Here is a 25,757-nt window from a genome sequence, read left to right as displayed (position 1 = left end):
CACCCCTGCCCCTGCGTGCACACACCGTGCCCCCTCACCCCTGCCCCTGTGTGCACACAGTGTGCCACCTCACCCCTGCCCCTGTGTGCACACACCCTGCTGTCTCACCCCTGGCCCCCTGTTGACGGTGCCCTCCCACAAACTGTCCTCCCGAGTCCTTGAGCTGAAGGAGGCCCCTCCTCCTCTGGGAGACCTCCCCCAGCTCAGGTGTCCCTTCTACCGAGCTCTCAGGGCACCTGGCGGCCACCTTCCTCTCAGTGGCTCTGGCTACACGCACGATGGCAAAACAAGGCCGAGCAGCGAGCTCGCTGGTCCGCTGGGTGAGCAGGTGGGGAGGGGCCGCCCTGCTGGCGCAGGACCGAAGCAGCGCCTGGGCTCCTCTGCCCAGATGGCCGGCCAGCCTGCCGGGCACCCCCTCGCTTTCAGTGGACCAGGACAGAGAGCTGCCAACCGCCTTTCCCGGCAGGACACCCTCCCCGGGCGTCTCTCCTCTAAGGCCTCACGGTCGTCCCTCGGGTCCAGTGGTAACGGCACAAAGACACCTGGCCCGCCCTCGGCCTTCAGCCCAGCCCAGCAGAGGCCCAGGCGGACAGGGGAGGCCCGACGAGCCTCAGGGGGACCCGCCCGAAGGACCGGAGCCCAGGCCGATGGTGGAACGGCCACGTCCCCGGTCTGAGCAGGGGCCGGGGCCGCCCTCACCCACCTCAGAAGCAGGCTCTGGGCACTGGCGTCGCCGGAGTCCATCTCCAGTCCTTCGAACTTGTTGGCGAGCGTCAGGGACACCTCCAGCTTGCTTGGATCCAGGCTCCCATCTGCGGCCGCGCCCTCCCCTGAGGTGCAGACAGCCGCACTACAGGCCTGCTCCGGGCACCTGCGTGCCAGCGGGCGCATCCACTGGGGGCAGCACCATGGGACGGCTGTCGTCCACAGAGCTCAGCCTCCCGGTTCCTGACCGACACCCACGGCCCGGTGCCTGGGGCTCCCGGCTCTCTGCCTGCCCCACCCCGACCCCAACCTTCTGTCCCAGGACCATGTCCTGTCACTGCACAGCCCCCCTAGTCCCTGTCACAGCAACTCTTGGAGACTCAAGACAGACTCGCATCCATCCACATCTCTCTCCTGTGATCTGATTGGCTGCTTACACAATAGCACTGGGTCCCTCTACTGTCTGTCCGTTTCTTCCTATCAGTCAACGTCCCCACGTCCATCTTGGACCAGAGAGAAAGGGGAGGTGGCGTGCGGACTGGCTTCCCGGCACGTGTCCCTGACTGTACAGCTCGGAGGAGGCCTGCTGGCCGCCCCCCCCCCCCCGCCGCTGTCCCTCCCGCCCCCCCCCACCCCGCACCGAGGAGGTCGGGGACGGCGGGCAGCTCCCCCAGGTCCTCCAGGAGCTCGTGCAGGGGGTCGCAGCGATCGGGGGCAAGCCAGTCCTGGTGCTCCAGCAACAGCTGCGGGTCGGGAGAAACAGCAGATGGAGGTCCAAGCCTGACCTCCCTCAGAGGTGCCCCCCCCCCCCACGCCCTGGCCGCGCCCCTCACCCTGTGCGTGTCGATCAGCTCCCCTACGGTGATGTACACCACCGGTCTGGCCACTGCCACCATGTCCGAGTACTCGTCCATCGCAAAGCGCTCTTCCGGCTCCGGCACCTGGCAGGCTCGGTGCAGGAACCTCCTGTCCCCAGAGGAAGGGTGTGTGGGAGGGGGCGGTGGCACCCCTCCCGTCCTGTGCCCCCTGTAGGGCCCGGACCCTCCCGGTCCCCTTCCACTCCGCCGAGCGATGCTTCCAGCAATCCGCCCGCCGGCTCGCTTGCGCCTCTCCCCGCTGACCCGGAGGGGGAGGGGGGGCGTGACAGGGGCAGCACGGGAGGAGGGGACGGAGACCTGAACTTGCGGTGCGTCTCCTCCACGTAGTCGTTCAGGACCCGCAGGTGCTGGCTCTCCCCGGAGAAGGCCTTGCCGGCCGCGGCACGCTGCAGGACTTGGGCCACGGCCCCTAGTGTGTGGCGCTGGGGGGCGGCCAGGGCACCGCCCGCAGCCACGGCCACGACGGCGAAGGCGTCGGGGGCCACCACCGCCGGGTTCAGGAAGCGGTAGTACAGCAGGTTCCCTACCACCTGAGGGCAGAGGGCACTGTCCCAGAGGCGTCCCGCGCTTGGCCTGGTGGCCCCTGCCCCGCTCCCCGGTTGGCCGCCTGCGCAGGGTCACACGGCAAATCCTGGGCAGGAGCTGGGCCCGGAGCCCAGACCCCCTGACCGGTGCAGGGCTCTCCAGCCCGTCAGCTCGCGCCTGTCTGCCTTCGGCCGCAGCAGAGGCCAGCGGGGCCAAAGGGGAGCTCAGGAGGCGGGGAGGGGACACTTGCCTTGTAGACCTCGCTCTCTGGGGCGTCGGGGAACTTCTCCGCCAGGGTCGTCCTCAGGACCTTAGCTACATACCGCATCCCGTACCTGCGGACGAGGTGCGCGTCCGCTGCGGTCCTGCCCGTCTGCCCCACCGCCCACAGCCGGCGCCCTGCCGCCCCCTCCCCTGACCTCGTGTCAGTGCCCAGGGCCAGGGCCCGGCCGCCCACTAAGCTCGCACGAGGCCCTCTTCTTTGCCTTGCTCGTCTCCCCTGGGAAGGACCCCAGGTCCCGACCTTCGCCCCGCCTTCCCCCACGGCAGCACCTCCAGCGCAGACCTGGGTGTGGGGCACTCACAGCCAGCACCCCGTCCCAGGACCGCCCGGGAGGCTCGGGGAGGCCGACCTCGGCTGTCATCAGAGAGCACCCAGCAGGGGCTGGGCGGGGGGCCGGCCCCCTCCCTGGTCTGGAAGACGGAGGCCATCCCTGCCCCCTCCCTCCATCGTGGGCTTCTGTGAGGACGAGGCGAGAGGACGGAGTTCATCACGCTGCTGCTCCTACAGACGTGCCGCCCTGTAACCGAGCCCATTTCCACCTCCTCGAGTGCCGGGGACAGAAGCGTGCAGCTCACGTGGCCTGGCCCTCTCGAGGCCCCATGCCCGGCGCACTTACGGAATCTGGTCCACAGAGGACATGATGGCTGCAAAGAACTTGTCAGTCACGGCGAGGAGGCTGCGGAGGGAGATGTCCAGTCTCCTCTGGACCTCGGGGTGGCTCAAGGCCTGCTCTGGAGTGACATCATAGGGGAGGTGGCTGCGGGCAGGGGGGACAAGGTGTCAGCCAGAGCCCCTCCCAGCGCCTCCCTCCCCACAGCCCCACCCTCTGAACTCTTCATCTAACAGGATCGGGAGTGCACGCGTGCACACACGCACACACACGCGCGCGCGCCGGCCCAGCGTGCTGGAGGGGACCAGGCCGGGATGAGAGAAAGGACGGAGGGAACGGAGCGAGGAGAAGTGAAGGAGGAAGAGCTGCGGGCCCACGGGGCGGGCGAGCCGACAGCCAGTCTGTACGGACTCCTCAGGGGGGCCAGAGGCCGGGGCTGTCCCCCAGCTGGTCTTGGCAGTCGGGGGATCGGGATGACGGCCTTGGCCATGCAGCCCCGACACATGGGCCCGAGCGCCACCGAGAGGCCGCCGGCGCGGGCTGCTCCCCGGTGGCTCCCTTCCCAAGGACCTGTACCCCCAGAGCCGCACCCCAGCCTCCTGGGCCGACCCGGTTCTCCTACCACTTTACTTGTCTGTTCATCTGGAAATCTGGGTGCTCGGCTAGCCTGTCAGTAAGGGGCCTGTATCCCAACTCCCGGCAAACTGGACAGATCATTCACAAGCAAACACCAACACGGCAATGAAATGCATTCGCACGTTCATGTGTGTTCATTCTACGTTAGACGCACACAGGTCCGTTACTGCCACGCTTCCACGTTCATTACCAGAGGGCGCGCCCAAAGCTGCTTTATTTCATCCTACAGGGCCCGTGTCCTGCTCAGACCGCTCCCCTGCGCCAGCCCCTCCCCTGGGCAAATGGCTCACCTGCGCTGGCCGGTCTGGGCCTCACTCTGGTTGACCCAGCTCTTGTAGAGGTGGGCGGGGTCTGTGTGGACGCTCAGCGTCTTGTCCTCCAGCACCTCCTGGACGACTCGGCCCAGGATCTCGCGCAGGGCGCTCTGGCCCTGCTCGTTACGGTAGAACCTCACCACGAGCCCCACCACCGCGGGGCTGCCTGTCACCACGTCCTGGGGCTGCTCCACCTTTGACCTGTGGTTAAGAGGTCACCGAGGCTGCTCTCCTGTCTCCGTGCAGGACGAAGAGCTGCTTCTCTTCTAGACTGGGGCCCCCAAGCCTGCTCCGCGATGGCTCCTCTACAGGCCCGTCCCGACAGCCATGCGCTAACCGTCCGCCCACATCCTCCCTCCACACGGCCCCCCGAGACTCTTACGGACGCTCCGTGGGAGGCTGAGAAGAGGTGTGTCATTCCGTCTCTACCCTCAAACCTCGGTCCCCCCTTGGGAAGGAGCCGACAGCGGCGGCCCTCGGCCCGCGGCTCTGGCCCGTCCGCAGGCCTACCTGACCTCCTCCCGGAGGGCCGTCCGGAACAGCTGCAGCAGCAGGAAGGCCTCGCGGCGGCCGGAGGCGTAGCCAAACAGGCTGAAAACCACGGACTCCACAAACCTGGTGCTTCTGTTCTGCGGCATGTGGGAGATCAGCGTGGCCAGGTAGCGAGGCTGAGTCTGCGGCAACGGGGAGACGGGGAGCGGGTGACGTGCCTCGGGGGCCTGACAGCGGCGTGGGGCGGAGCGAACACCAGCCCGCTTCCTGGGAGGTGCGTGAGCCTTCCCGAGAGCGGGAGTGGGGGGTGGTCTCCAGGGGGGCCAGGGCTAGGGAAAGGATGCGCACACGGATGGGGACGCCTCGAGGCCCCAGAGCCCGAGGGGACGGTGCCCTGCTCACCTGCAGCAGGTAGAAGAGGTGTTGGTAAGCTTCCAGCTTCTGCCTCTTCTCTCTGCTCAGCGACTTTAACCCCTTCTGCTTGTCCAGGGCCATCAGGCCCGACACCTGCTCCTTGTTCTTCCGGGTCAGCCTCTTGCAGTGGGACGCCGCCTCCTGCAGGCGTGGGGAGGGCAGCCACAGAGCCTGGTGAACAGTCAGACCGGCGCCTCGAGGCCCCGGTGCCATCTGCGGCCCGGCACTCCCGGAAGGAGCCAGGAGAGACTCGCGGTCCTGGGGCGTGTCCCGGCCCCGCCGCTGTCACCCCTATTCTCACAGGGTGTGCCCCGCCCAGAGAGGCCCAGTTACCAGCCGGGCGGCGGGTCTGTGGGGTGTTGCTCTGATCTCTCGTGAGGTCGTTGTGCACCCAGGCTGGGGCTGTCACCACCCCTTCTACCTGACACAGCACGTCGCGTCATTTACGGTTTGAGGAACTTTCCTGTCTGTCTACACTGGCCTGCTGAGGTGGTCTCCTGAGGAGACGGACTCAGAGACTCCACTGGTGGCCAGCAGCCCCTCATGAGGAAGTGGCGGGACCAGGCATTGTAACTCCACTGTCACCTGCCCCCCACGTCACCGTTAGGCCAGAAGACCTGAGCCAGGTGACAACATCCAGACAGTACGACATAGCCCGTTAGCCACCCCCAGACGTAGTGGGGTCAGGCGGGGGGCAGCCTGGCCCCTCACCTGCAGGGTGATCCGGTTCTTTACCAGCAGGCCGATCTTGAGGTCCATGAGGTCGAGGTCCTGCTGCAGCTGCTGATTGGACCGAATCTTCCTGACCACCTCTTCCTGGAGCTTCAGCAGCTCTGCCTCAGCCAGGAAGTCCTCCTGGCTTTGATTCAAGAGGTGGGCGAACCTGCGCACCACGCTGAGAGGGGGGTGGGGTGCGTGCACTGGCGGGAAGGGGAGGGCGTCAGGACCAGCCAAGTCCTCCCTGGCTCCCCAGCTCTGTCCCCACCCCCTGGTCCCCAGCCTGCCGGAGGCCAGCGGGCCACTCCAGGCCCATCCTGTCCCCGAGCTCCTCATGTCTCACAGGCAGCTATGATGGGGGAGCCGTCTTTCCCTTGTCCTCCTCACCCCTGGGCCCGTGCCGGGGACCTCCTGCCCCCACGTCGGAGCCCCAGCTGCCTCCACGAACCCCTGACTCCCATTTGCTCCTCTGACCGGCTGGGTGCCCATGCACAGAGAGGTGCAGGGGGGACCCCTGTGGGCAGGACAGGCACAGAGGGGCAAGAGGGGTGCCCGGGACAGCGCAGCCCCCCTGCCGCCCAGGAATGCCACCTCAGGCCTGGAACCTGAGGGCTGGAGGGAACCTGGAGATGGACTTGGGTCTCCTTCATAAAGAGCAGGGCCTCCGAGGCTGGGCTTCCGGACCTTCAGGACAGGAGCCGAGAGCAGCCCAGAAGGACCCCGCTGAGGGGACAGGGGGCAGGATGACAGAGCCTGGGGGGGTTTGCTACGGCCCCTGTTGGACACTCCTGCACAGACGTCTCCGACTGTCTCTCTTCCTGCTCTGCGGCCCTGGGAGAGACACCTGGACCTGCCTGACCCTGGGGGAATTCCTGTCTCTACCACCAGACTGGGGACCCCCCCAAAGGCCGAGCACATGTCCTCACTCCCACACGCACCCCGGGGCCTGAGCCATGTGCTCAAGGTTGGGGACATCAGCTGTTGAGGAGGGCAGAGGCTCAAGAAGGGCAGACGACGTCTCCAAAGGCCAGTCCGCAAGCTGGGGGCGGGGGGGTGGGGGGGCTTTCTGGCCTGCTGACTCTCGGAAGCCACAAGCTTGCGCAGACGGGAGGCCAGGCCACATACTCACAACAGAGAGGAGGCCAGGCCACGTACCTAACACTCTGTAGTCACCCTGGGCTTTCCGGGCTCGGAAAAACGCCTGGATCTTCACAACGGAGTTAACCTGCCGTGAACACGGGTGCGAAAGGGCTGCTGGCCGCCCTGCCCTGGTCTCGTGTGGGCAGGTTGGGCACGGGGACACTGAGAGGACACTCACATTCTTCTGGAAGTATTCCAGACGCCTCCGGTACTGCCTCCGAGCTGCCCACATCCGGACCCAGGCCTGGATCTGAGGACACGCAGTGCGTCAGGGCTCCGGGCTCGGGGGCACCCCCAGGCCCGGGCCAATCCAGCGTCCCCAGAGGCCACGAGGAAAGAGAACAAAACAGGTGTCCTCAGAGGCCCTTAAGAGACAGGAGCCCCCAAACCGCGACAGCTACCTTGGTCACGACGTCCGAATTCGCCTTTAAATACTGCAGCCGCTCCACGTAGGCCTTCCGCTGCCTGCGGCCCCGCCAGTGAGCCTGCGCATCAGGACAGGAAGGGGGCGACCCCGGCTGGTCCCCGCTGGCCTGAGACGCGGTCCAGGGTAGTGGAGGGACAGGAAGCCATCCACATGGGGAGACCCAACGTCCCCACCCTCCCTGGTGCTGGCACACACACACGCACACGCACACTGCACACATACATGCACACATGCACACACTGGGCACACGCAGGCACCCAGACTAACCAACACCCCCTCGCAGGAACTCGACTGTAAGACACCAGCTAAAAGATAGTAACACAGTCTACACCTCCTCACCAGAGCGTGCACCACGTCCCCGAGACACGCTCACATGCTCCGCCAGCCCCGCCCCAGCCCGCGGAGGCGCACGGGCACACGGACGGAAGGCGTGCACAGAGGCAGAGCCGTGTGGGCCGTAGGCCAGTGCGTGCTCAACCCCCACCTTCCCTGGCCTGTAAAGTGCTCGGGCCGGGGCCCACCTTCCAGCCCCCTGGCCCATCCCAGAGGCCGCACTGGCCCATCTGCAGACAGAAAGGGCTGGCAGGAGAGGACAGGCAGAGCTCTTCCCCCTGGGCCTGGGCCACCCCTTCTGGTTTACCCCGAACTGGGGACGCCCCCCTCCTGTCCACACCCTGATGCCTCCCTAGGTCTCACCCCACCTCCCCACAGGGAGGCAACAAAGCAGCTTGTGCCCTGGGGACACTGATGGTGATGACAGCGACGGGCACCCACCCGTGTTGCTGGCAGCCAGGCACTGTTCAGATGCCCGTCGGACGTCACCTCGCTTAACCCTCATGACAGCCCTGCATGGGGGCGCCACACCACTCACGTGTCTACCCTGCGGGTGGGGAGCCTGATCCGCAGTAAGTACCTGCCAACGTCACACAGCTACTAGGCGGTGGAGCGGGGAGTGGAGCCAGGCAGTCCAAGCGCTAGAACACATGCTCTTAACCCCTACTGCTCTAGAACTTCCCTACCGCTCTAGAACGCACTCTTCACCCCCCAGCACTCCGGAACACATGCCCTTAACCCCACCGCTCCAGAGCACACCCTTAACCCCCACCGCTCCGGAACACGCGCCCTTCCCCCCACCGCTCCGGAACACGCGCCCTTCCCCCCACCGCTCCGGAACACACGCCCTTAACCCCACCACTCTGGAACACGCGCTCACAACCCTCACTGGTCAAGAACACACATTTGTAACCCCTGCTGCTCAGACACCCAAAAACCATCCCCCTTCCACTCAGTACAACGTAGGCAGGAAGGAAACCCTGGAGCCCAGGTGAGCCCAAGGCCAGCGGCCGCCACCTGGATCTTGATGACGGCCGGCAGCCAGGTCCTCAGGAAGTAGCAGCGTTCGGCGAACTTCTGCCGCACCAGGAAGCCGCGCATGCGGGCCTGGAGCTGGATGACAAAGCTGACGCTGGCCTTCCAGAGCTGTTGGCGGTCATAGGCGGCTGTGACCTTGGTGACGGCAGACTGTGGGGGCAGGAGAAAGCCTGTGGTTCCCTGGCAGGTGAGGGCTCAGGGTAACCCCCCGGCCCCTCCCGCCCAGGGGCTCTGCCAACCTGGATCTCCTCCCGAGTCAGGTGGGATGTGTTCAGGCGGCAGCCCGCGGGCCGCTCCCAGGTCCCCTGGAAGGTCTGCAGGTGGAAGTAGTAGGCGGAGCCATCCTTCACGTCGTGCTGGACCCAGAAGGCCGCGTCCCCTGAGCAGAAGCCAGGTAAGGAGGGGAGGCCCGGAGCGGGCAGCAGGTGGCCGGGGCAGGGGAGGACAGGGCTGGGGCCGCTACCTGGGGGCCACTTCCTTGCCGTGGCTCCTTCCAGGACACGCTGGTAGCTGTCGGCACAGTTGGGAACCACCCCTCGGAGGCCCACGGAGGGGTTCCTCAACACCCGCTCTGTCTGGGCCGCCTTGCCCTCCTTGATGGCCTGGTTGATGGCAGCCACACCGAGAGCCACTGGCAGGGGCATCAGGAGGCAGTGGTTGGTCCTTACCCCTCTCCATGTCCCGCCCAGGGACCTGTCCTGCCTACGGGGGCGGGGTTCACAGGAGGACACCAAAGCCCCGCCTAAAGGGGGGACAGAGAGCCTCCCAGGGTGGACGCAGAACGGATGAGAGCAGCAGCATGCAGCTGTGCCTGGAGGGAAAGGTAGCAGTCAAGGAAGGCTTCCTGGAGGGAGGCAGCATGGGGCTGGCTGGGGCAGGGGAAGAAGACCGCTCCAAGCTCTCTCGTACGGAAGCTCAAAGGCAGGGTACCAGCAGAGAACATCAGGACAGTTTCTTAGGGAGAAAATAAAGTCCAAGGAGCGCAGCACCTGCCTTCATGTCACTCGGACAGAGGGACTCCAGACAGCACGGACCGGTAGCACCAGCACGCGCTCCGGAACACGAGGGGCTGAGCGCACAGACCCCCGCCGCCCACGCCCGGACGTGCCCTAGCCACAGCGGGCAGTATGGGACAGAGCTTACGATTTCACCCACAGGGGCTTTGGGTCAAGTGCCCTCGGGGAGGCGCGGGCGGAGGCACGGGTGGGCTGTGGGCTCTCAGCCCCCAAGACCCGCTGCCCGCTGCCAGGAAGCCTGCCCTCCAGTCCAAGCAGCAAGGCCCTGCTCCGGTTCCGGCCCGCCTCCCCACAGTGTGGGTCAGTGGGGGGCCCGCACCCCTTCCTTCCCCCAGACCCCACCATGGGGCTCCTGTGGGGCCCCCAGGCTCACGTACTACGCTGCGCGGCCTCTGTGTCCTGGTTGGCTCGAGCCACTGCCTGGCGGATCTCTTCCAGCCACAGTACTGCTCCGGGGTCCCCGGTCGCCTGGGGAGTTGAGAGGGACAGGAGGGGTGAGGGGCCGGGCTGGGCGCCCCAGGCCGCAGGCTCAATTGTGCGAGGCCCTGAGTGCAGGGGGGCAGCGGGACCCCTGGGGCCTGCTCCCCCCACCTGCCAGCTGCAGGCACGGCCTTGCCGTCTGCTCCGGCGGGCTCCCGGGCCTCGCTCCCCGCCTGCTTGCAGCCCGAGCCGTAGCACCCCCAGGCCCTCCGCCTTCCGGGCACCCCACTTCCCTGCCCTTGTGCCCCAGCCGCGTCCCAGGGGAGCCCAGACTGGAGGCTTCCCGCCCCCGCTCCTGGGCCCCCACGCGTACCTTCTCGGGCCGATCCTGACCCTGACCTCCCCCCATCCTTTCCATCCCTGCTCTGAACCTTCTACCCCACTGGGCGTGGCTGGTGACAAGTGACCACAGGCTGAGAGGGTCCGTGCAGGCCGCAGGGTCAGGCTGGCGCCCCACCCCTGTGCCTCTCCCAGCCCCAGCCCGACTCAGCTCCCTCCTGACATTCTTCAGACAGGAGAAACTTTTTCTTTTTAAATTTTAAGTGTTTATTTTCTTTCCTTTATTTTTTAATTTTTTTTAACATTTATTCACTTTTGAGAGACACAAAGAGGACTGAGTGTGAATGGAGGAGGGGGAGAGAAGCAGACACAGAATCTTAAGCAGCTCCAGGGTCCGAGCTGTCAGCACAGAGCCCGACGTGGGGCTCGAGCCCACAAACCGTGAGACCATGACCTGAGTCGAAGCCTGACGCTCAACGGACTGAGCCCCCAGGCGCCCCAGGAGGAACTTTCTAAACAAACATCTGACGGGGTGTAAGGACGCAGGTCTGATCCAGCCCTCCCCACCGGCCGTCCCAGCCTCCCTGGAGCCAGCAGCGGGGCACCTCTGTGGTGGAAATGCGCCAGCTGGGGGGACGGTCCCCCGCGGGCCGCCCTCCCCTGTACTTAAAGGGGAAGGCGCCGGGTTCTCCTGAAAGGGCGCACCTTAAGGAGGGACAACTCCTGCGGCGCCCAATCGGGGGAGGCCGGCTGATACCTTTGACCTTTCCAGAGGCGGGCCTAGTCAGCCCCACGCGGGGGTCCTGGGCCCACTCTGATTGGTCAATACTCCAACTGTTGTGATTGGCTCCCACAACTGCCAGTATTGATGGGGGGGGTAGGGATTGGATCACTGTACACCTGTCGTCATTGCCTATAACGCCCCCTCCCAAAGGCATAAAAGGCCCTGCCCTGCCTTTGTTCGGGGCTCTCTCCACGTGGCCGGCGGGTCGGCTGGAGCCTGTGAGCCTGAGCTTAAGCGTGTAATGAAGGCCCTTTGCTTTTGCAGGCGTGACTCGGTCTCCCTAGCAGTCTCTGGTGCTTGTTTTGGGGTGATTTTACAAACTTGGGCACAACATTGGCGCTGGGCTTGAGCAGCAGGCGCTCTAACGCACCTTCTCCAGAACCGCCATCTGCAAAGTGCACAGACGGTGCTCAGCAGAGGAAGGATCTGGACATGGTCAGCCAACACCAGTCACACCTCACCCCTGTCACAACACCTCACCCCTGTCATACCTCACCCCTGTCACAACACCTCACCCCTGTCACAACACCTCACCCATCACAACACCTCACCCCTGTCACAACTCCTCACCACTGTCACACCTCACTCTGTAACAACTCCTCACCGCTGTCACCCCTCCTCACCACTGTCACCTCTCCTCATCCATCACCCCTCCTCACCGCTGTAACTGAAACCCCTGCCTCGCAGATCTGTCCACTATCACGACGCGCCTAGCAGGTCCAGCCCCAGCCCCAGCCCCACCCCCACTGCCCTTGGTGCCCAGGCCGCTCTCCGACCTGGGACCCCCATTCCAGAAGGCACGGAGGGCCAGTGCGCTGTGCCATGGACTAACACGCGGCGCTCAGAGATGTGGGGTTTGCTGGGGTCACGTGGCCACGTGTCAGAGCAGGAAGGCCAGCCCGGCTCTCCGGCCCCCAGGCCCCTGATCTCCACCTGCTGGCTGGCTCTGGGGCTCGGCCCAGCACCGTGGCCCCTCCTGCCCGCCACCCCCGCAGGGGACTGTCATCAGGTGCACCGTGGGCACAGCTCTGCCCACAGGGGATGCTCTTCCTGTCCCGGGGGCCGCCGCAGACCTCACCTGGGCCTTCTGCCTCTTGGCCGCCACCAGGAGGCGATGGTACCGTGGCGCCACCAGAAGGTGGACGGTGTCCAGGCCGGCCGCAGGGAGCAGGAGGGCCGACAGGGTCTTCTCGGGGCTGCCCCGGTCCAGAGCCTCGTTGATGAGGCTGACGGCCAGCACCTCTGGGGACGACAGGACCGGTGCATGGGTGGCCTACACTGAGGGAGGGACCGCCCCCGTCCACCCACCCGCACCCCACTCACGGTCGGCTTCCTCCTGCACCTGGGCGTTGACCCGGCTCACGGCGGCCTGCAGGTCATTCCAGCTCAGGACACTGCCTGGCACGCACCCCTGCCGCAGTGTCGTCAGCGCATCAAAGTAACTGGTGACAGAGGGGGAGGGGGCTGAGCAGCAGGGCCGGCGCCAGCGGGAAATCAGCGGGCTCTAGCACTCTCCCCTTCTCTTCTCCCGAAGCCCCTGTGCGGCGTCCCCCCGAGCCCTTTGTGGCCCAGCCTCCCACCGCTCGGTCCCGGACTCCTGTCCTGGGCTCAGCGCCCAGGACACCGATGCCACGCGGTCTCCCTGGAAGACACCCACTGCCCGAGTGTGAGCGTCCGCTGCCTCCTCGCTCGTTCCCACGGATGCCGGATGCGATCCCCACCTGCCGCTCACGCCTGAGCTCGGAGCCCCCTCCGGCCTGTGCTCCCCAGTCCTTCCCACTCCAGTCACCACACACTCCGTCCCCAAAGGGAAGGAGTCCGGAGCCACCGCCAACCAACCACATTCTCACACCATGTCCACACACAGCCAAGTCCCACTGGATCCACTTTGGGAACAGACCCAGGACCAGACGCCCCTTCACCACCATCCCTGCCCTCGGCCACGCCTCCCCATGCCAGGCCTGGAGGCTGCCCGCCCATCCTGTCCAGCCCCGGAGCCCATCCCCAGTGCGGCAGCCACCAAGAGCCTGGCGGGAGGAGGTCATATCGCCCCCTCCTCACTGAAGCTCTCCTGTGGCTTCCTTCCCAAGGTGACAGCATGGCCTCTGCTGCTTCCCGGCCCCCACTCTGCACTGTCCGGCCATCTGGCCTCCGGGCACACCTGCCCTCACCGAGCACATATCCAGCTCCGGGCCTGTGCCTCACGCAGCTCCCCCGCAAACACAGAGGCCCTGAGGTCTCTCTCACTGGTCCCTCACTGACGGGGCCTTCCCCAAGCCCCCGCCTGTCCCCAGTCTTGACCCCCTTGGCCCCTTCCGGTTTGGCCGTGGCTCCTCCTCCCTGCCAGCCACTCGGCACATTGGCTCCACCTGTCCCCACAAGTCCACTGAATGGGATCAGGAACTCGGCCCCGCCCACTGCTACTCCCACCACCTGGGACAGCACCCGCCTCGCCTCCGCCTCGCCTCCGCCTCGCCTCCGCCTCGCCTCCGCCTCCGTAGGAAGGCTCAGAGGAATGGAGGAAGGGGGATGCCTGAGCCCCAGTCCCAACACGAATCACAGCCTCATGGCTGCGAACAGACCCAGAGAGGTGCCTCGGCCCAGGAGTGGGGAACCGCACAGAAGGCCGGGCTCCAAGCAGGGGGCCGAGGCCCAGCGCCACCCCTCCTGCGCACACCTGCTAATAAACCTCCTCACCGCTGAGCATTCTCTCCGTGCACCTCGGCCAGGCCCGTCGCGGGGTTCGCCAGACTGCCCCAGAAGCCGCCGGCATCCCCGGCCTCCAGGGCCTGGTCGATCAGGACCACGGCGGACAGCATCTCCACGGCCACATAGAGCTCCTCGGGGCTGAGTGCCTGCAACAGGGGGCACCGACTCCATGGGGCCGGGGAGGGGCTCGGGCCAGGCTCCCCCACAGTGTCTCTGCCCCAGGCCCCAGCTCGTTCACCGACTCGCGTACCTGACCTGAGTGTGCTCACCGTGCGCCCGTGCTCCACACACTCCCACGATTCTCACAAGCCAGCCAGGGAGGCACCCTCATGCCCCCACTTCGCAGATGACATGGTCTAAGTTAAGCCTAGCCGCCTGGCTCCAGAGCCCACGCGCAACCAGTGACCCACACCAGCTCCTTGCTGGGTCCTGGCACGAACCAGGAAGGGCGAAGGCCACAGGGGACAGAGAGGGGGACACAGTGTCCCTCCACGCTGCACCCCACGCCCCAGCTTTCTCCTCCCTTTCTAACACCCACGTGGGCTATTCCGTCCATCTGGGGCACCTCCCTGTCCTGTACGGATGGGGCACTGCAGGGTCCCAGAGCTGAGCGTGCACGGTGACACGAAAACCTCTCACAACAATCCTCGGGGTGACGTTACTGCTCCCAGTTCACATACGGCTCGAGGCACAGACAAGGAGCTAACTGGCCCCAGGTCACACAGCGAGGACGAGGCGGGGCCAGAAGCTGGTTCCCGCTCTGCCGTCCATGGCCCAGGTCACCCTGTGTCACCTCCCAGGACCTGTCTTCCCTGCCTTGTACTGCGGTCGCCAGCGTGGAGGACATGCCCTTTCAGAAGGCCATGCTCTAACACTCCCTGCTGTGGGTGGGACTCTCCACGGGCCTCCTCTCTTCCAGGAAGCCCTCCCAGACTCACCCCCAGCCCTGCTCCTCCACTTCTTGTCTGAAGTCCTCTGCCACTGATACCCTCCGCCCCCTCCCCAGGACCGTGTGTCCCTGAGGTGTGGCCGAGCTCCCGAAGAGACTGGACTTCTCTGCCGGAGAGCCCTGTCACCATGTCACGGGAGCATGTCCACGTGTGGACGGGGTGGGGGCACCCACAGCAGTGACAGGCGCAGCCTACAGCTGTGTCCCTCAGTGTCCTCGTCTCCAGGTGGAACTCTCACCCGCCCGCCAGGGTCTGGCAAGGATTAGCAAGCGCGTAGAGCGGCGCTTGCTCAGGAGAGCCGCCCCCTCTGCGGGCACCCTCCACGGCCCGCCCCGGCCCCCCACTGCACGGGACATGGGGCAGGACCCTCATCTCTGGGGCTCACCCCTCCCCGCTGCTGCTGGAGCGTGGCCAGCTCCTGCTGGTACACAGCTGGGGCGCGGGGGCACACCGGGGGCAGCCGGGCTTCTGGGCACATCAGCTCTGCCACCGTGTCGGCTGCCACTCCCCTCCGGATGGCTCCGTTGATCCTGCACACGGCCCGGAGCACTGCAGGGGAGGAGGGAGAGGGCTGCACGGACTGGGCGTCGGGGCCTGTCCTGGTCTCCTGGCTAACTGCCGGGGTGTCTGTGGGGAAACTGTTCTGCCTTCTGCCAGGCCCAAAACGCGCTTCTAAGCGTTTATGAGGAAAGGGGGCTGAGTCACCTCACGAGGCACCGGGGAGAGAGTGTCAGGAGAGGGCGAGCACCGTGGCCGGTGACAGAGCAGCCACAGCGGTGGGTGGGGCGGGGGGGAGGCCCGGGGGCGGCGGACACGAGACAGGCAGGGGGCTACAGGGCGCAGCTAACAAGAGGTCAGCCAAGGGCTGCTGGGGCCAGATCTTGCCCACAGCACAGAGGGATAAGTGGGGCCACTGGGGCCACAAAGGGCGGGAGCGAGCTCGAGGGGCCACGGAGCAGCAGCTTCCGATCTCAAACGCCAGGGCCTGGAAGGGCCAAGCCGATCTGGGTCCTGGATCCTGGTACCCGGATCCGATGGGGAGAAATCAGGGCTCAAAGACGCTCCATGTCAGCGGCGTCTCCCCTCCCCCAGAACTCTGGCTGCAGGGGGAGGAGGGCTCCTGGCTGGAGACGGGGGACGGATGTGGCGGAGGCAGCGCTGGCCGATGCCGTTGCCCACTTTCCAAAGCAGCTGGGGCGGACAACCAGGGGGCCGGTGGCAGAAGCGGCCGGCGGAAGGCACGTGCGCGGAGAGGAGGGGACCTGGCCCTCCTCTGCCTGGCCAGGCAGACAGGACTGGAGTCCAGGCCGGGTCACGGAAGAGGCCACGAAGGCCTGGAGCCACTGGACACGGAAGTGAGTGTCACACACGTGGGCTGCAGCAGCAGGGGGGGACCGAGCGGCGACTCCTGACCACAGGTCAGGCCGGAGTCACACGGCTGGAACAGGGCTGGTGCCCCCCCCCCCACTCTCTTCACTTTGCTCCTGTTACACGCTGACCTCCCGGGAGGGACGTGATCACCAGGCCACACTCTTCTAATAAAAAACTGTATTTGTATATGATGACTTGTTTTTAAGTCTGCTTCACGCCCAGCACGGAGCCCGGGGATCAAACCTGAGCTGAGATCAGGAGCGGGATGCTTACATGACTGGGCCACCCAGGCGCCTCTTATACAATGTTTTTAAGGGAAAACGAGTTGGATCATGAGATCCTTTCTCACTACAACCGAGAAGGACTCAAGCAGGGCGAAACCGTCCAAATACGGGTCAGTGGCCTGAAGGAAAGTGTCTGCCCCCGGGGCCGCCCGGTGCAGGGCTGACTGTCGTCACCCGAGGCCCCGAGGAGCCTGTCTGAGCGTGTGCAGGCAGCCTGGGCCTGGGCACACCACGGAGGGGAGAGGTCACCCTGGAAACGCGGGCAGCCGCCCGCATCAGCCTGCACAGCCCCCCACAGCAGCCCGCAGAGGGTCAGATGCGGCGGTGACGGGCCCCGGGCCAGGCCTCGACCCGGAGGGGACTCACTGGCTTGTTCCTGACAACCCCTCGCGTTGGCTGCGGCCACACTGGCTTGGACCTCCTCCTTTTCCAGAAGATCCACCAGGCCCGACTCCTGTGGGGAGAAGAGGGATGGAGGGGAGGGTCCCTGGGCCGAGGAAGCCCGTGGGAGCTGCCCACCGGCCTCCACCGCCCCGCCTCCGGCCCTGGCTCCGTCTTACCCAGCGGGCACTGAAATAACAACACAACAACACAGAGCGTCAGGGAGAAGGCCAACGGCGGCGAGGGACAGACCGCCATGCAGAGGCCCCAGTTCAGCAACAGGGGAGCACGTCACTGCTCGTCGGCTGCCCCCGGGGACCCCCTGGTCGGTCTGGGCCATTAGGCTTTGGGGTGATAAAACCATTTACACACGCAGGCAGCACTTACTGAATACAGGAGAGGACAGAGGTGACACCTAAGTAAGAGGCCAGCCCCCATCCCACGGCAGGTGGAGGAGGGGGCAGGTAATGGAGCCTGACCTGTGCCTTCTGCTCTCTGTCTGAGCTCAGCTGCTCCAAGTACCAGTCAGCAAAGTCCCTCCTCACTCCACGCAGCGCCAGGGCAGGGTCCTGAAGGGCCTCAAGCAAGGCCTTCGGGCTCTGTCTTTCCAGGGCGTCATCAACGACTTCTAGAGCCCCCTGGACTGCAAGAGACCAAGACCCCACAATGGACAAGGTGCAGAAGCCCAGCCCATACCCCCCAGCCCGGCCCTGCTCTTCATGCCCAGAGTCACCCCCACCCTGCCCCAACCCCAGCCCGTCCCTCCTCCCCAACCCAGACCCGGAGGACATCCCGACCCTCACGGGCAGATGCCCACTCCACCCTGGGCCTTCACACGGCCCCTCCTGCCCTCCATGCCCGCCCCGACCCCATCCGTTCCTCCCAGCTCCTTCTCCAAGGGCCCCTCTAACACAGAGCTAAAAGGCCTGTCCTTGGCCTCTGCCCTGGCCGTGGATCTCCGTTCAAGCAGAAGCCGCCCGGACGGGGCCACCTCGCTGGAAGCCGACAGCCGTCAAGGAGCGCACACACTGGCCACGGGCCGCTGGCCTGAGAGCCGTCCCAGAGCCCCCCGACACGGGGGCTTGCCCGGGAGCCCCCCAAAGCCCTCCGGGCCCACCCCTCCTACCGTTGACGTGGTTGATGTTGCCCTGGATCTCAGCCTGCGTCAGGTAGCGGTCATACATGTCACAGCTCTCTCCACCATCCTGCAAAGGCCACACTGACAGGGAGCCCTGGGACAGCAGCCCGGCTCTCTCTCACTCCTCCCTCCCCGGCTCTAGCTCTTTAGTCCCCTGGGAGCCTTCCCAGGCCAGAGGTCAGTCCGGTCAGAAGGAATCTGGAGAACCCCTGGGTTTAAGCCCCTGGCACGGACACAGTTAAGTCAGACCCCCTGTCCAGTCTCAGCCAGAGCCACGTCCCAGCCCAGCCCGGCCACACCCAGTCCCCAGAACCCGTCTCCCGCCTTCTCTCCTGAATCCTCATCCCCGGGTGCCTCCTCTGCTGCTCAACATTGAGCAGCAAGCGTTTCTCTCAGCAACTCTCAGGGGTGGAGACAGGGCGCGGAGGGGTCCCATCCGCCAGGGGCCTTCGGGCTGCCCCCTCCACACCTGCACAGCGAGGCTCGTCCTTACTCGGGTCTGGGCGCTGGCAGACTTCTCCGCCTTGGCCTGGGCCAGCAGCTCCTGGTAGATGGCTGCCAGAGGCTCTCGAAGATTCTCCAGCAGAGCACTGGGATTCTGCAAGGCAGCCAGGGTGTCCTCAACCACCCCTCGCTCCACCGCCTCGTTGATGGCCAGGACCGCTGCGTGCACTGGGAGCGGCATGGGGACAAGGTCAGGAGCCCAGAATAAACCCCAGGCCACTCTGACCTCGTTCCACCAGGGGGCTGGGCAGACCAGGTCACCTTATAGAGGGGTAGCCAGGACCCATTTGAGGCCTGGGGGCTGCCCTCTCACACCGCGCCCACCCCAGCAGGGCAGAGCCGTGCCCCTACCTGCAGCCTCGTCCACCGACAGCTCGTGGGCCAGAATGCCCCCGATCTTGCTGAAGGCAGGCAGCTGGAGGCCGTACGTGGCCAGCTCGGAAGCCATGTGGCTGAGCTCCTTGGCTGCAAGGACATGGCAGGTGCCTGTCCTCAGGGCCAGCGCCCCCAGGACCCTGCCCACGCGAGCAGCTGCGGAAGGAGCTGGGCTCACCTGAGAACTTCACCTTCCCGTAGAGATCATGGATCTGCGGGGCCAGTCCCAGCCGGAAGAGGAAGAGACTACAAAAGAATGGGAGGCACTGGGGCCCGTTTCTTGTGACAGGGTCTGCGGGAGACGCCTCAGCGGCCTGGAGGGGGAGTGCCCCCCGCCTGCCCCCAAGTCCCCCCAGGCCAGGGGTAGCGGTGCTGTAGGCGGGCAGCCGAGACAAGTGCTAAGAAGAGAAGTACGACGCTCCGGAGGCCGGGCCCACGGCGGTCACCAGATAGAGACAGAGGGCAAGGCAAGCAGAGGCCGCAGAGCCAGGCGGGCGGGCTCCGAAGGCCGCGGGAAACGAAGTCAGAAAGAGGCCACACGGCAGGCACGGGGACAGGTCAGTCCCTTTAAGAGCCAGCCATCAGACGCTGATGGCCAGTTCTGAGAAGAACTAAACGGCCCGCATCATTCCCACTGGGTGACTGGCACATGATACCGTGACGGGTCCTGTCTTGATTCCTTTGGGCCCCGGGCACGAGCCGAAGACCCTTCCCTCCTGTCCTTCTCCTTCACCCCCGCAGGCCACACGCAGACGTGTCCACAAACGTGTGTGAGTCCAGGCAAGACCGCGACACTCCCAAGTCTCTCCCGGGAGACGTGCCCCTCGTGGTCTGCCCGCCGTCCGTCCCGCCACCTTGTCTGCCGCATCTCTGGAGGGACCTGGAGGACGCGTCTGGGGTCTCTCACCTGAGGGCGTGGATGCAGTAGACCACCCGGGGCATGTTCTTCTTGTCATAGATGTCTGTGGTCTCCGGAAAGAAGGTCTGGAGGGGAAAACGGCTGGTCACTGCCGCCGGAAAGGTGACGCCAGCACCAGCCTCCGAGAGAGGGGCTGAGGAATGGGTCTTCCTCTCTGAACCCGGGCGGGGTGGGGGCGTGCTCCTTTGTTGCCTGAACTTCAAGGTCAGTCTCCCCAGCCACTGACAGCCAGCGTGGGGCCCCACACACCCAGATTAAAGAAAGGGCACCGGGGCCCAACCCCAGACGCACATCTTGAGGTTCAGCGGAGACAGGCGACACTATCGAGGTTAGAGGGCGCAGGCGTGTCCTCCAGAAGGAAGAGAGCCCTCTACGCCCCACAGACAGGGCGAGCCTGTGCCCCGCGCTGGTGGCATGCCGGGGGCTGGCCGTGCGCCACCGCCCAGCACCACTGAGGGGACAGGGCATTCATCCCTGTCTCTAGGTCAAAGGCCTCTGATGAGTGGGAGTCCTCGAAGACCCAAGTCCTCCAAGGCACGGCGACCCCTGCCAGCTGGCGACTCCCGTGAGGTCTAACTCAAAACTGCTTGGTGACTTTAGATTCACAGGAAGGACCGAACCTAGAGACTTACCAGCGTCCTAGCCTCACCGAGGACAGAGCCTTAATCACTCCTGCCTCCCGCCAAGTCCCTTCACTGCCACTTCCGTCTCGCAGCTCCCTGTACAGTCCTACCGTGCCTTAATTGGTACAGTTCTTTTACGGTTCACAAAGGGAATTCACGCAGATCACCGGTCCTCCTGACAGCCTCACGGGGCGCACGGCGCAGGGACCACCACCCCCGTTTTAAAATCAAGAGACACACTAGGATCCAAAGAGCCAGAGGACGTGCAGTGTTTGTCCAACGGGGGTCCTGGGCTCAGGCTTCCGAGTCCCCCGCCCGGGGACGCGGCCCGTGGCGTGCCCCTGCTTCAGGCCACTGAGTTCTGGCGGAAGGCCGGCTACTCGGAGGCTCAGCTCCTGGTCACACAGGGGCCTCCCTCACTCAGGGGGACAGCGCGGCAGGGGTCAGGAGTCCTCACCTCCCTCCACTCCACCCCCCCCCCCCCGACAGGAAGTAGAGGCAGAGACCAACATGGTCCAAAGACAGACATCTGCAAGCAACCCTCGGATTAAGTTAGTTCAGGGGACACGCGGAGACGAGGGCTGAGGGATCCGGGAGACAAAGCGTGTGTGGTGGGGACGGGCGGCACTGGTCGGGAGTGAAGGTGTACCCCAATCTTGAGGCCCAGCGTTACCGAAGGCAGGCCAACGTGGGCTATTGCCGACAGCCAAAAGTTGATGTTGTCCGTGTGGCGGAAATGCAAGCCGGTTGCCTGAAGGAAAGAGAGGGGATCTATTTCTCCGGTTCTCAGAGCTCCCCAGGGCAGAGCCCAGACCGCAGCTTGGAGACCTGAAGGGTGCGGGAAACCTGGGGGGGGGGGGGTGTCCCAGACCCCGTCCCCTGACCCTCCAGGACAGAGTCACAGACAGAAGCCGCCAGGATGGATGGCCCCGCAGGACATCTGGGAAGGACGGCACAGATGGGGGCTCAACAACCTGGTAAGGAAGGCTCCCTAGGAAAGGGGAGTCCAGGGGTGAGGCGGGAGGGAGACAGCGCCGGCCAGAGCGCGGCGAGGTGGCAGCGTGCCCAGGAAGTAGCTTCAGGGCGGCAAAGGCCACAGGCCTCGGAGTGTAGACTCGGGGAGAGAGGCCTCAGAGCAGGGGCGCCTCGGGGCCCGCCTCTCGGAGCCCCTTGTTGCTGCAGAGGAGGGGAGGCGAGAGGGGCAGGTAGAAGGCAGAGCCCGCCCTTCCGCACCTGGTACCGCAGCTGCTCCGCATCGTAGATCTTCTTCAAGGGGACCACGGCGGGGGCAAAGCAGTGGCCCAGCTTGGCCAGTAGCACCCCGTTCCGGAGGCTCTCCTCCAGCTCCACCGGGGGAGGAAGCGCCTCTTTCAGGCAGGCCTCCATCCAGCTGAAAGCACCAGAGGACAGTGCCCGTCACCCGCTCTGCCGGCGCTCTGGCTGCCCCCACCTTATCCCAAGTGCCCCCAACACTGGAAAGGCTGGCCCTCAGTGCCCCCAGCCCAAAACGCCTCCCAGACAGACCCTGAACCCCGCGTGGCCCCGGTGCGGCTCAAACAGGCCACGGCCTCTCTCTCGGGGTCACGTGTGCCTGCTGGCCACACCGGAGGCGCTCACTTCTGTCACGCCGCGTGTTTTCGGGGCACCCAGGCTCCGAGGGTCCTGTCCGCCCCAGTACCCACACAGCTCATAACCCAGCCTGGAGGCCGACGAGGGCAGTGGGGAACCCCTGGGGTTGATGGGAGGGGAGCAGCGCAAAGGGACAGAAAGGCCACAGCCCTTGGGACCAGAAGTCCGGCTTCCCACACCACCCCCCGCTCCACGTTCGGAGCCTCACGCCAAAACGAGAATGCGCCTCTCTGTGTCGGCAGCACGTGAGCTAAGGAGCGTGAACATGTGGGGGCAGCATGTCAAGCATCATCATCACTGACGGCCGCACGAGGGACACGAGGGACACGCAAGTGCTGCACGTGGGCCCCCACGCCTCTCCCTGCACTGCGGTCTCCGCTGTTTCCAGGGACAGCCGGTCACACTTCCCTCCACGCCTTCCCTGCCACCAACACCTAGCTCCTGTCCACCCATGCCATCCGTTTTCCTGGAGAAGATTAGAAATATGCTGTGGGCCAAAAGGAGAGAATTAAGCACTTTCTGCTGCCTTCAGAGCCCACGTCCATCCACAGGAACCACGGGCACAGAGGAACACGGTGGCACGAGGAAGCAAAGAGACAGATCCCAGAGGGGAGATGTGCTACAGGCCAGACGGGCCGGTTTCTTCACCGTGACACGAAGAACTGAAAAGGGGAGGGTGGGTTATTCTGGATTAAAGAAGATTTAAGAGGGGCGCCTAGGGGGGTGATGAGTGTCCGATTTCGGCTCAGGTCATGATCTCGCGGTCCGTGGGTTCAAGCCCCGTGTCGGGCTCTGTGCTGACAGCTCGGAGCCTGGAGCTGCTTCGGATTCTGTGTCTCCCTCTCTCTCTGCCCCTCCCCCGCTCAAGCTCTGTCTGTCTCTCTGTTTCTCAATAATAAATAAATGTTAAAAATTAAAAAAAAAGACTTAAGAGACACAAAAACCAAATGTACCATGTGAGCTTTTTCAGATCCTTGCTTGAATGAGCCAACTGAAGAGCAGGTTATCCTTGCAGACAATCAGGAAAGTTTGAAAATGGCCTGGGTACGGACCCCCCAGGAGTGACGGGTCGCTGCTTCGGGTGTTACAACGGCACTGTGCTAAGTAGGTAAGCGAATGTCCGCACGTTTTAGAGACAGGCAAGGACGTGTGTCGTCTTGGTCACAGACGGCGTGACCATCTCATGAGACGTCTGAAAGGCGACACAAAGCCTCCGGGGCCCAGTAAGCAGCACAGCAGGGCTGCGGGACGCAGGGCTAACACGCGAGAGGCGGCCGCCGCCCCACACCACAGCCAACGGCGGAATGTGAACACACGGTTTCCGTCAGCACCCGGAAATGAAATACTTAGGTCTAAACCTAACAAAACACGTACGAGACCTCTGAGGAACACTACGAAACCCCGATGAGTAAAATCAACGGAAAACCAGACCACGAGGAAGACGCCCCAGCTCAGGACAGGAAGGACGCCAGACCCAGATCCCCGCTGGCCCTGCACACTCAGCACCGCCCCGAGCCCTCTCCTAGCAAGCTCTGCGGTGAGTACGATCCCGGTCCTGACCCTAGGGCTTGGGGGGGGGGTGGCGAAAAGTCCAGCAGAGCCAACCCGACACTGCAGGAGAAGAGCAGCGTGGGAAGACTGACAAGACCCGGCTTAGCCACGGGAATCAAGACGGTGAGAAAGAAGAGACCGACCGACGGGACAGAACGCAGAGCCCGGAAACAGACCCGCAAGAACACAGCCAACTGCTCCCCGACAGCGGGGCACAGGCGATCCAAGGGAGCAGAGATCCGCTCCTCTTCAACAAAGGGCATTGGAACAGTGGGACGTCCACATGCAAAAAAAAAAAAAAAAAAAAAACCCAATCCAGGGGAAGCCTAGGTGGCCGTGGGTGTGGCAATGCCTTTTTTTTTTTAAAGCAATCTTTGCACCCAACCTGGGACTCAAACTCACGACCCCGAGGTCAGGATCGCATGCTCCACGGAGTGAGCCAGCTGGGCATCCCTGGAGATGACTTTTTAGGTATAATGCCAAAGGCACTCACTGGGGAAAAAAAATAATTGGCAAGCCGGACTTAACTAAACTGAAAAAAACTGGTCTAGAAAAGACGACATCAAGAGAATGAGAGGACAAGACGGTCTGGGAGAAAATATTTGCAAAACACACATCTGAGAAAAGACCAGCGTCCGAACTACACAGAGAACAGGGCGCCTGGCCGCCTCAGCCAGCAGAGCCCGCAGCTCCTGGTCTCAGGGTTGTAGGTTTGAGCCCCGTGTTGGGCATTCAGCCTATTTAAAATAAATCCATACAGGGGTGCCTGGGGGGCTCAGTCGGTTAAGCTTCTGACTTAGGCTCAGGTCATGATCTCACAGCTCGTGGGTTCGGGCCCCGTGTCAGGTTCTGTGCTGACAGCTCAGAGCCTGGAGCCTGTCTTCGGATTTCTGTGTCTCCCTCTCTCTCTGCCCCTCCCGTTTGCACTGTCTCTCTTTCTCTCTCTCTCTCTCTCTCTCTCTCTCTCAAAAATAAACTTAAAAAAAAACAAAAAGGAGTGAGCCTTCAAGCCCTGAAAAGACACGGAAGAATCTCGAATGTGCGTCACTAAGTGAAAGAAGCGAGTCTGCAAAGGCCGTGTACCCATGATTCCAACTACGGACAAACTATGGAGGCCGTAAAAAAGATGAGAGGCCGCCAGGGGCTGGGACGGGGGGACAAGGAGGCAAAGCACAGAGGGTGTTACGGTGGCGAAAGCACTCCAACGTGCCATGCTGACGGGCAACGTCACTCTGCGCTGGCTCTACGTTCCGCAGAATGTGTGCCACGCAGAGCGAACTCCGAGATTAACCGCAGACCGTGGGGGACTATGGGTCCGGGTGAGCTCATCGAGGGCACAAACCCACCACGCTCGGCCATGCTGACAGCGAGGAGGCTGAGTGGGGGGAGGGGGGGTTCACCGGACCTCTCCATCATCCTCTTAGTTTTGAGCCTAAAACTGCTCGAGCAAGATAAAGTCTTAAAAAGAAAAAGAGATGGGGCGCCTGGGGGCTCGGTCCCCTAAGCGTCCGACTCCTGATCTCGGCTCAGGTCATGACCTCACGGGTCCGTGAATTCGAGCCCCGCGTTAGGCTGTGAATTGTCCGTGAGGAGCCTGCTTGAGGTCCTCTCCCCCTCTCCCTCTGTTCCTCCCCCACTGACCCTCTCTCTCTCAAAGTACATAAATAAGAGAGAGGGGCTGTTTGAACCCTCCCCCTGCCACAGACCGGACTCCTGCCCCTGCTGGGGTGGGGGGTCCCGGGGCGGGCAGGGAGGGCAGGGGCCCGGGGGAGGCAGCCCCTCCACTTACCGCTTGGCCTCCTCCAACCGGCACAGGTACTGATAGGCGACGTTCTGCCGCCTCTGCTCGTCCATCTCCTCGGCCGTGAGGCGCTCACCTGAGGAGTCGGGGATCGGGTCACGCTGGGAGCACCGGACAAAAGGCCAGGGCACCGAGCTGCTTCCGAGCGGACTTTCTTAGGCAACTCTGTCCGGAGACCTGAAGCACCCCGGACGGCCGTCCCCCTCCCCCAGACAGCCCTGGCTCCCATCCCCAGCCCCCATCCCAGAGAGCCGCCCTGGCCAGCAGCCGAACAGGGGGCACCCTGCGTCTGAGGTGTTCCGTCCCTTTCCCCTCCAGCCACCTCCTGACCCCTTCCTCCCGTCCTTTTCAAGCCCTTCCCTCGGGGTCCCCCCACGCGGATGTCAAGACCCCCCTATGGCTTGGAATTTAGCTCCATATTTGATCCCTAACAGCCTCTGAGTTCTCCAAG

General features: G+C 64.4%; 1 protein-coding gene across 1 annotated transcript in view; it reads right to left on the bottom strand.

Moving 5' to 3' along the window:
- IQGAP3 (IQ motif containing GTPase activating protein 3) overlaps positions 1–25,374 on the bottom strand; it is a 28,937-nt gene extending 3,563 nt beyond the window's left edge. Inside the window, exons 1-31 of the mRNA XM_029935968.1 lie at positions 25,295–25,374; positions 21,559–21,715; positions 20,999–21,076; positions 19,691–19,767; positions 18,962–19,029; positions 18,760–18,873; positions 18,398–18,576; positions 17,893–17,971; positions 17,246–17,409; positions 16,752–16,839; positions 15,116–15,279; positions 13,769–13,926; positions 12,395–12,513; positions 12,150–12,313; positions 9,906–9,996; positions 8,976–9,143; positions 8,752–8,891; positions 8,492–8,662; positions 7,116–7,199; positions 6,893–6,964; positions 6,730–6,799; positions 5,569–5,777; positions 4,846–4,998; positions 4,462–4,625; positions 3,928–4,152; positions 3,008–3,148; positions 2,359–2,443; positions 1,881–2,113; positions 1,539–1,671; positions 1,346–1,448; positions 704–830 (exon numbers count right to left, since the gene is read on the bottom strand). Coding sequence (XP_029791828.1) covers positions 704–830; positions 1,346–1,448; positions 1,539–1,671; positions 1,881–2,113; positions 2,359–2,443; positions 3,008–3,148; positions 3,928–4,152; positions 4,462–4,625; positions 4,846–4,998; positions 5,569–5,777; positions 6,730–6,799; positions 6,893–6,964; positions 7,116–7,199; positions 8,492–8,662; positions 8,752–8,891; positions 8,976–9,143; positions 9,906–9,996; positions 12,150–12,313; positions 12,395–12,513; positions 13,769–13,926; positions 15,116–15,279; positions 16,752–16,839; positions 17,246–17,409; positions 17,893–17,971; positions 18,398–18,576; positions 18,760–18,873; positions 18,962–19,029; positions 19,691–19,767; positions 20,999–21,076; positions 21,559–21,715; positions 25,295–25,359 — 4,043 coding nt within the window. The 5' untranslated portion in view covers positions 25,360–25,374. The remainder of the gene's footprint in view (positions 1–703; positions 831–1,345; positions 1,449–1,538; positions 1,672–1,880; positions 2,114–2,358; positions 2,444–3,007; positions 3,149–3,927; positions 4,153–4,461; positions 4,626–4,845; positions 4,999–5,568; positions 5,778–6,729; positions 6,800–6,892; positions 6,965–7,115; positions 7,200–8,491; positions 8,663–8,751; positions 8,892–8,975; positions 9,144–9,905; positions 9,997–12,149; positions 12,314–12,394; positions 12,514–13,768; positions 13,927–15,115; positions 15,280–16,751; positions 16,840–17,245; positions 17,410–17,892; positions 17,972–18,397; positions 18,577–18,759; positions 18,874–18,961; positions 19,030–19,690; positions 19,768–20,998; positions 21,077–21,558; positions 21,716–25,294) is intronic.
- Between the last annotated feature and the right edge of the window lie 383 nt (positions 25,375–25,757).

The sequence above is a fragment of the Suricata suricatta genome, chromosome 3 (genome assembly GCF_006229205.1).
Source record: "Suricata suricatta isolate VVHF042 chromosome 3, meerkat_22Aug2017_6uvM2_HiC, whole genome shotgun sequence".
Lineage (NCBI taxonomy): Eukaryota > Metazoa > Chordata > Mammalia > Carnivora > Herpestidae > Suricata > Suricata suricatta.
This window is presented reverse-complemented; position numbering and strand designations above follow the sequence as displayed.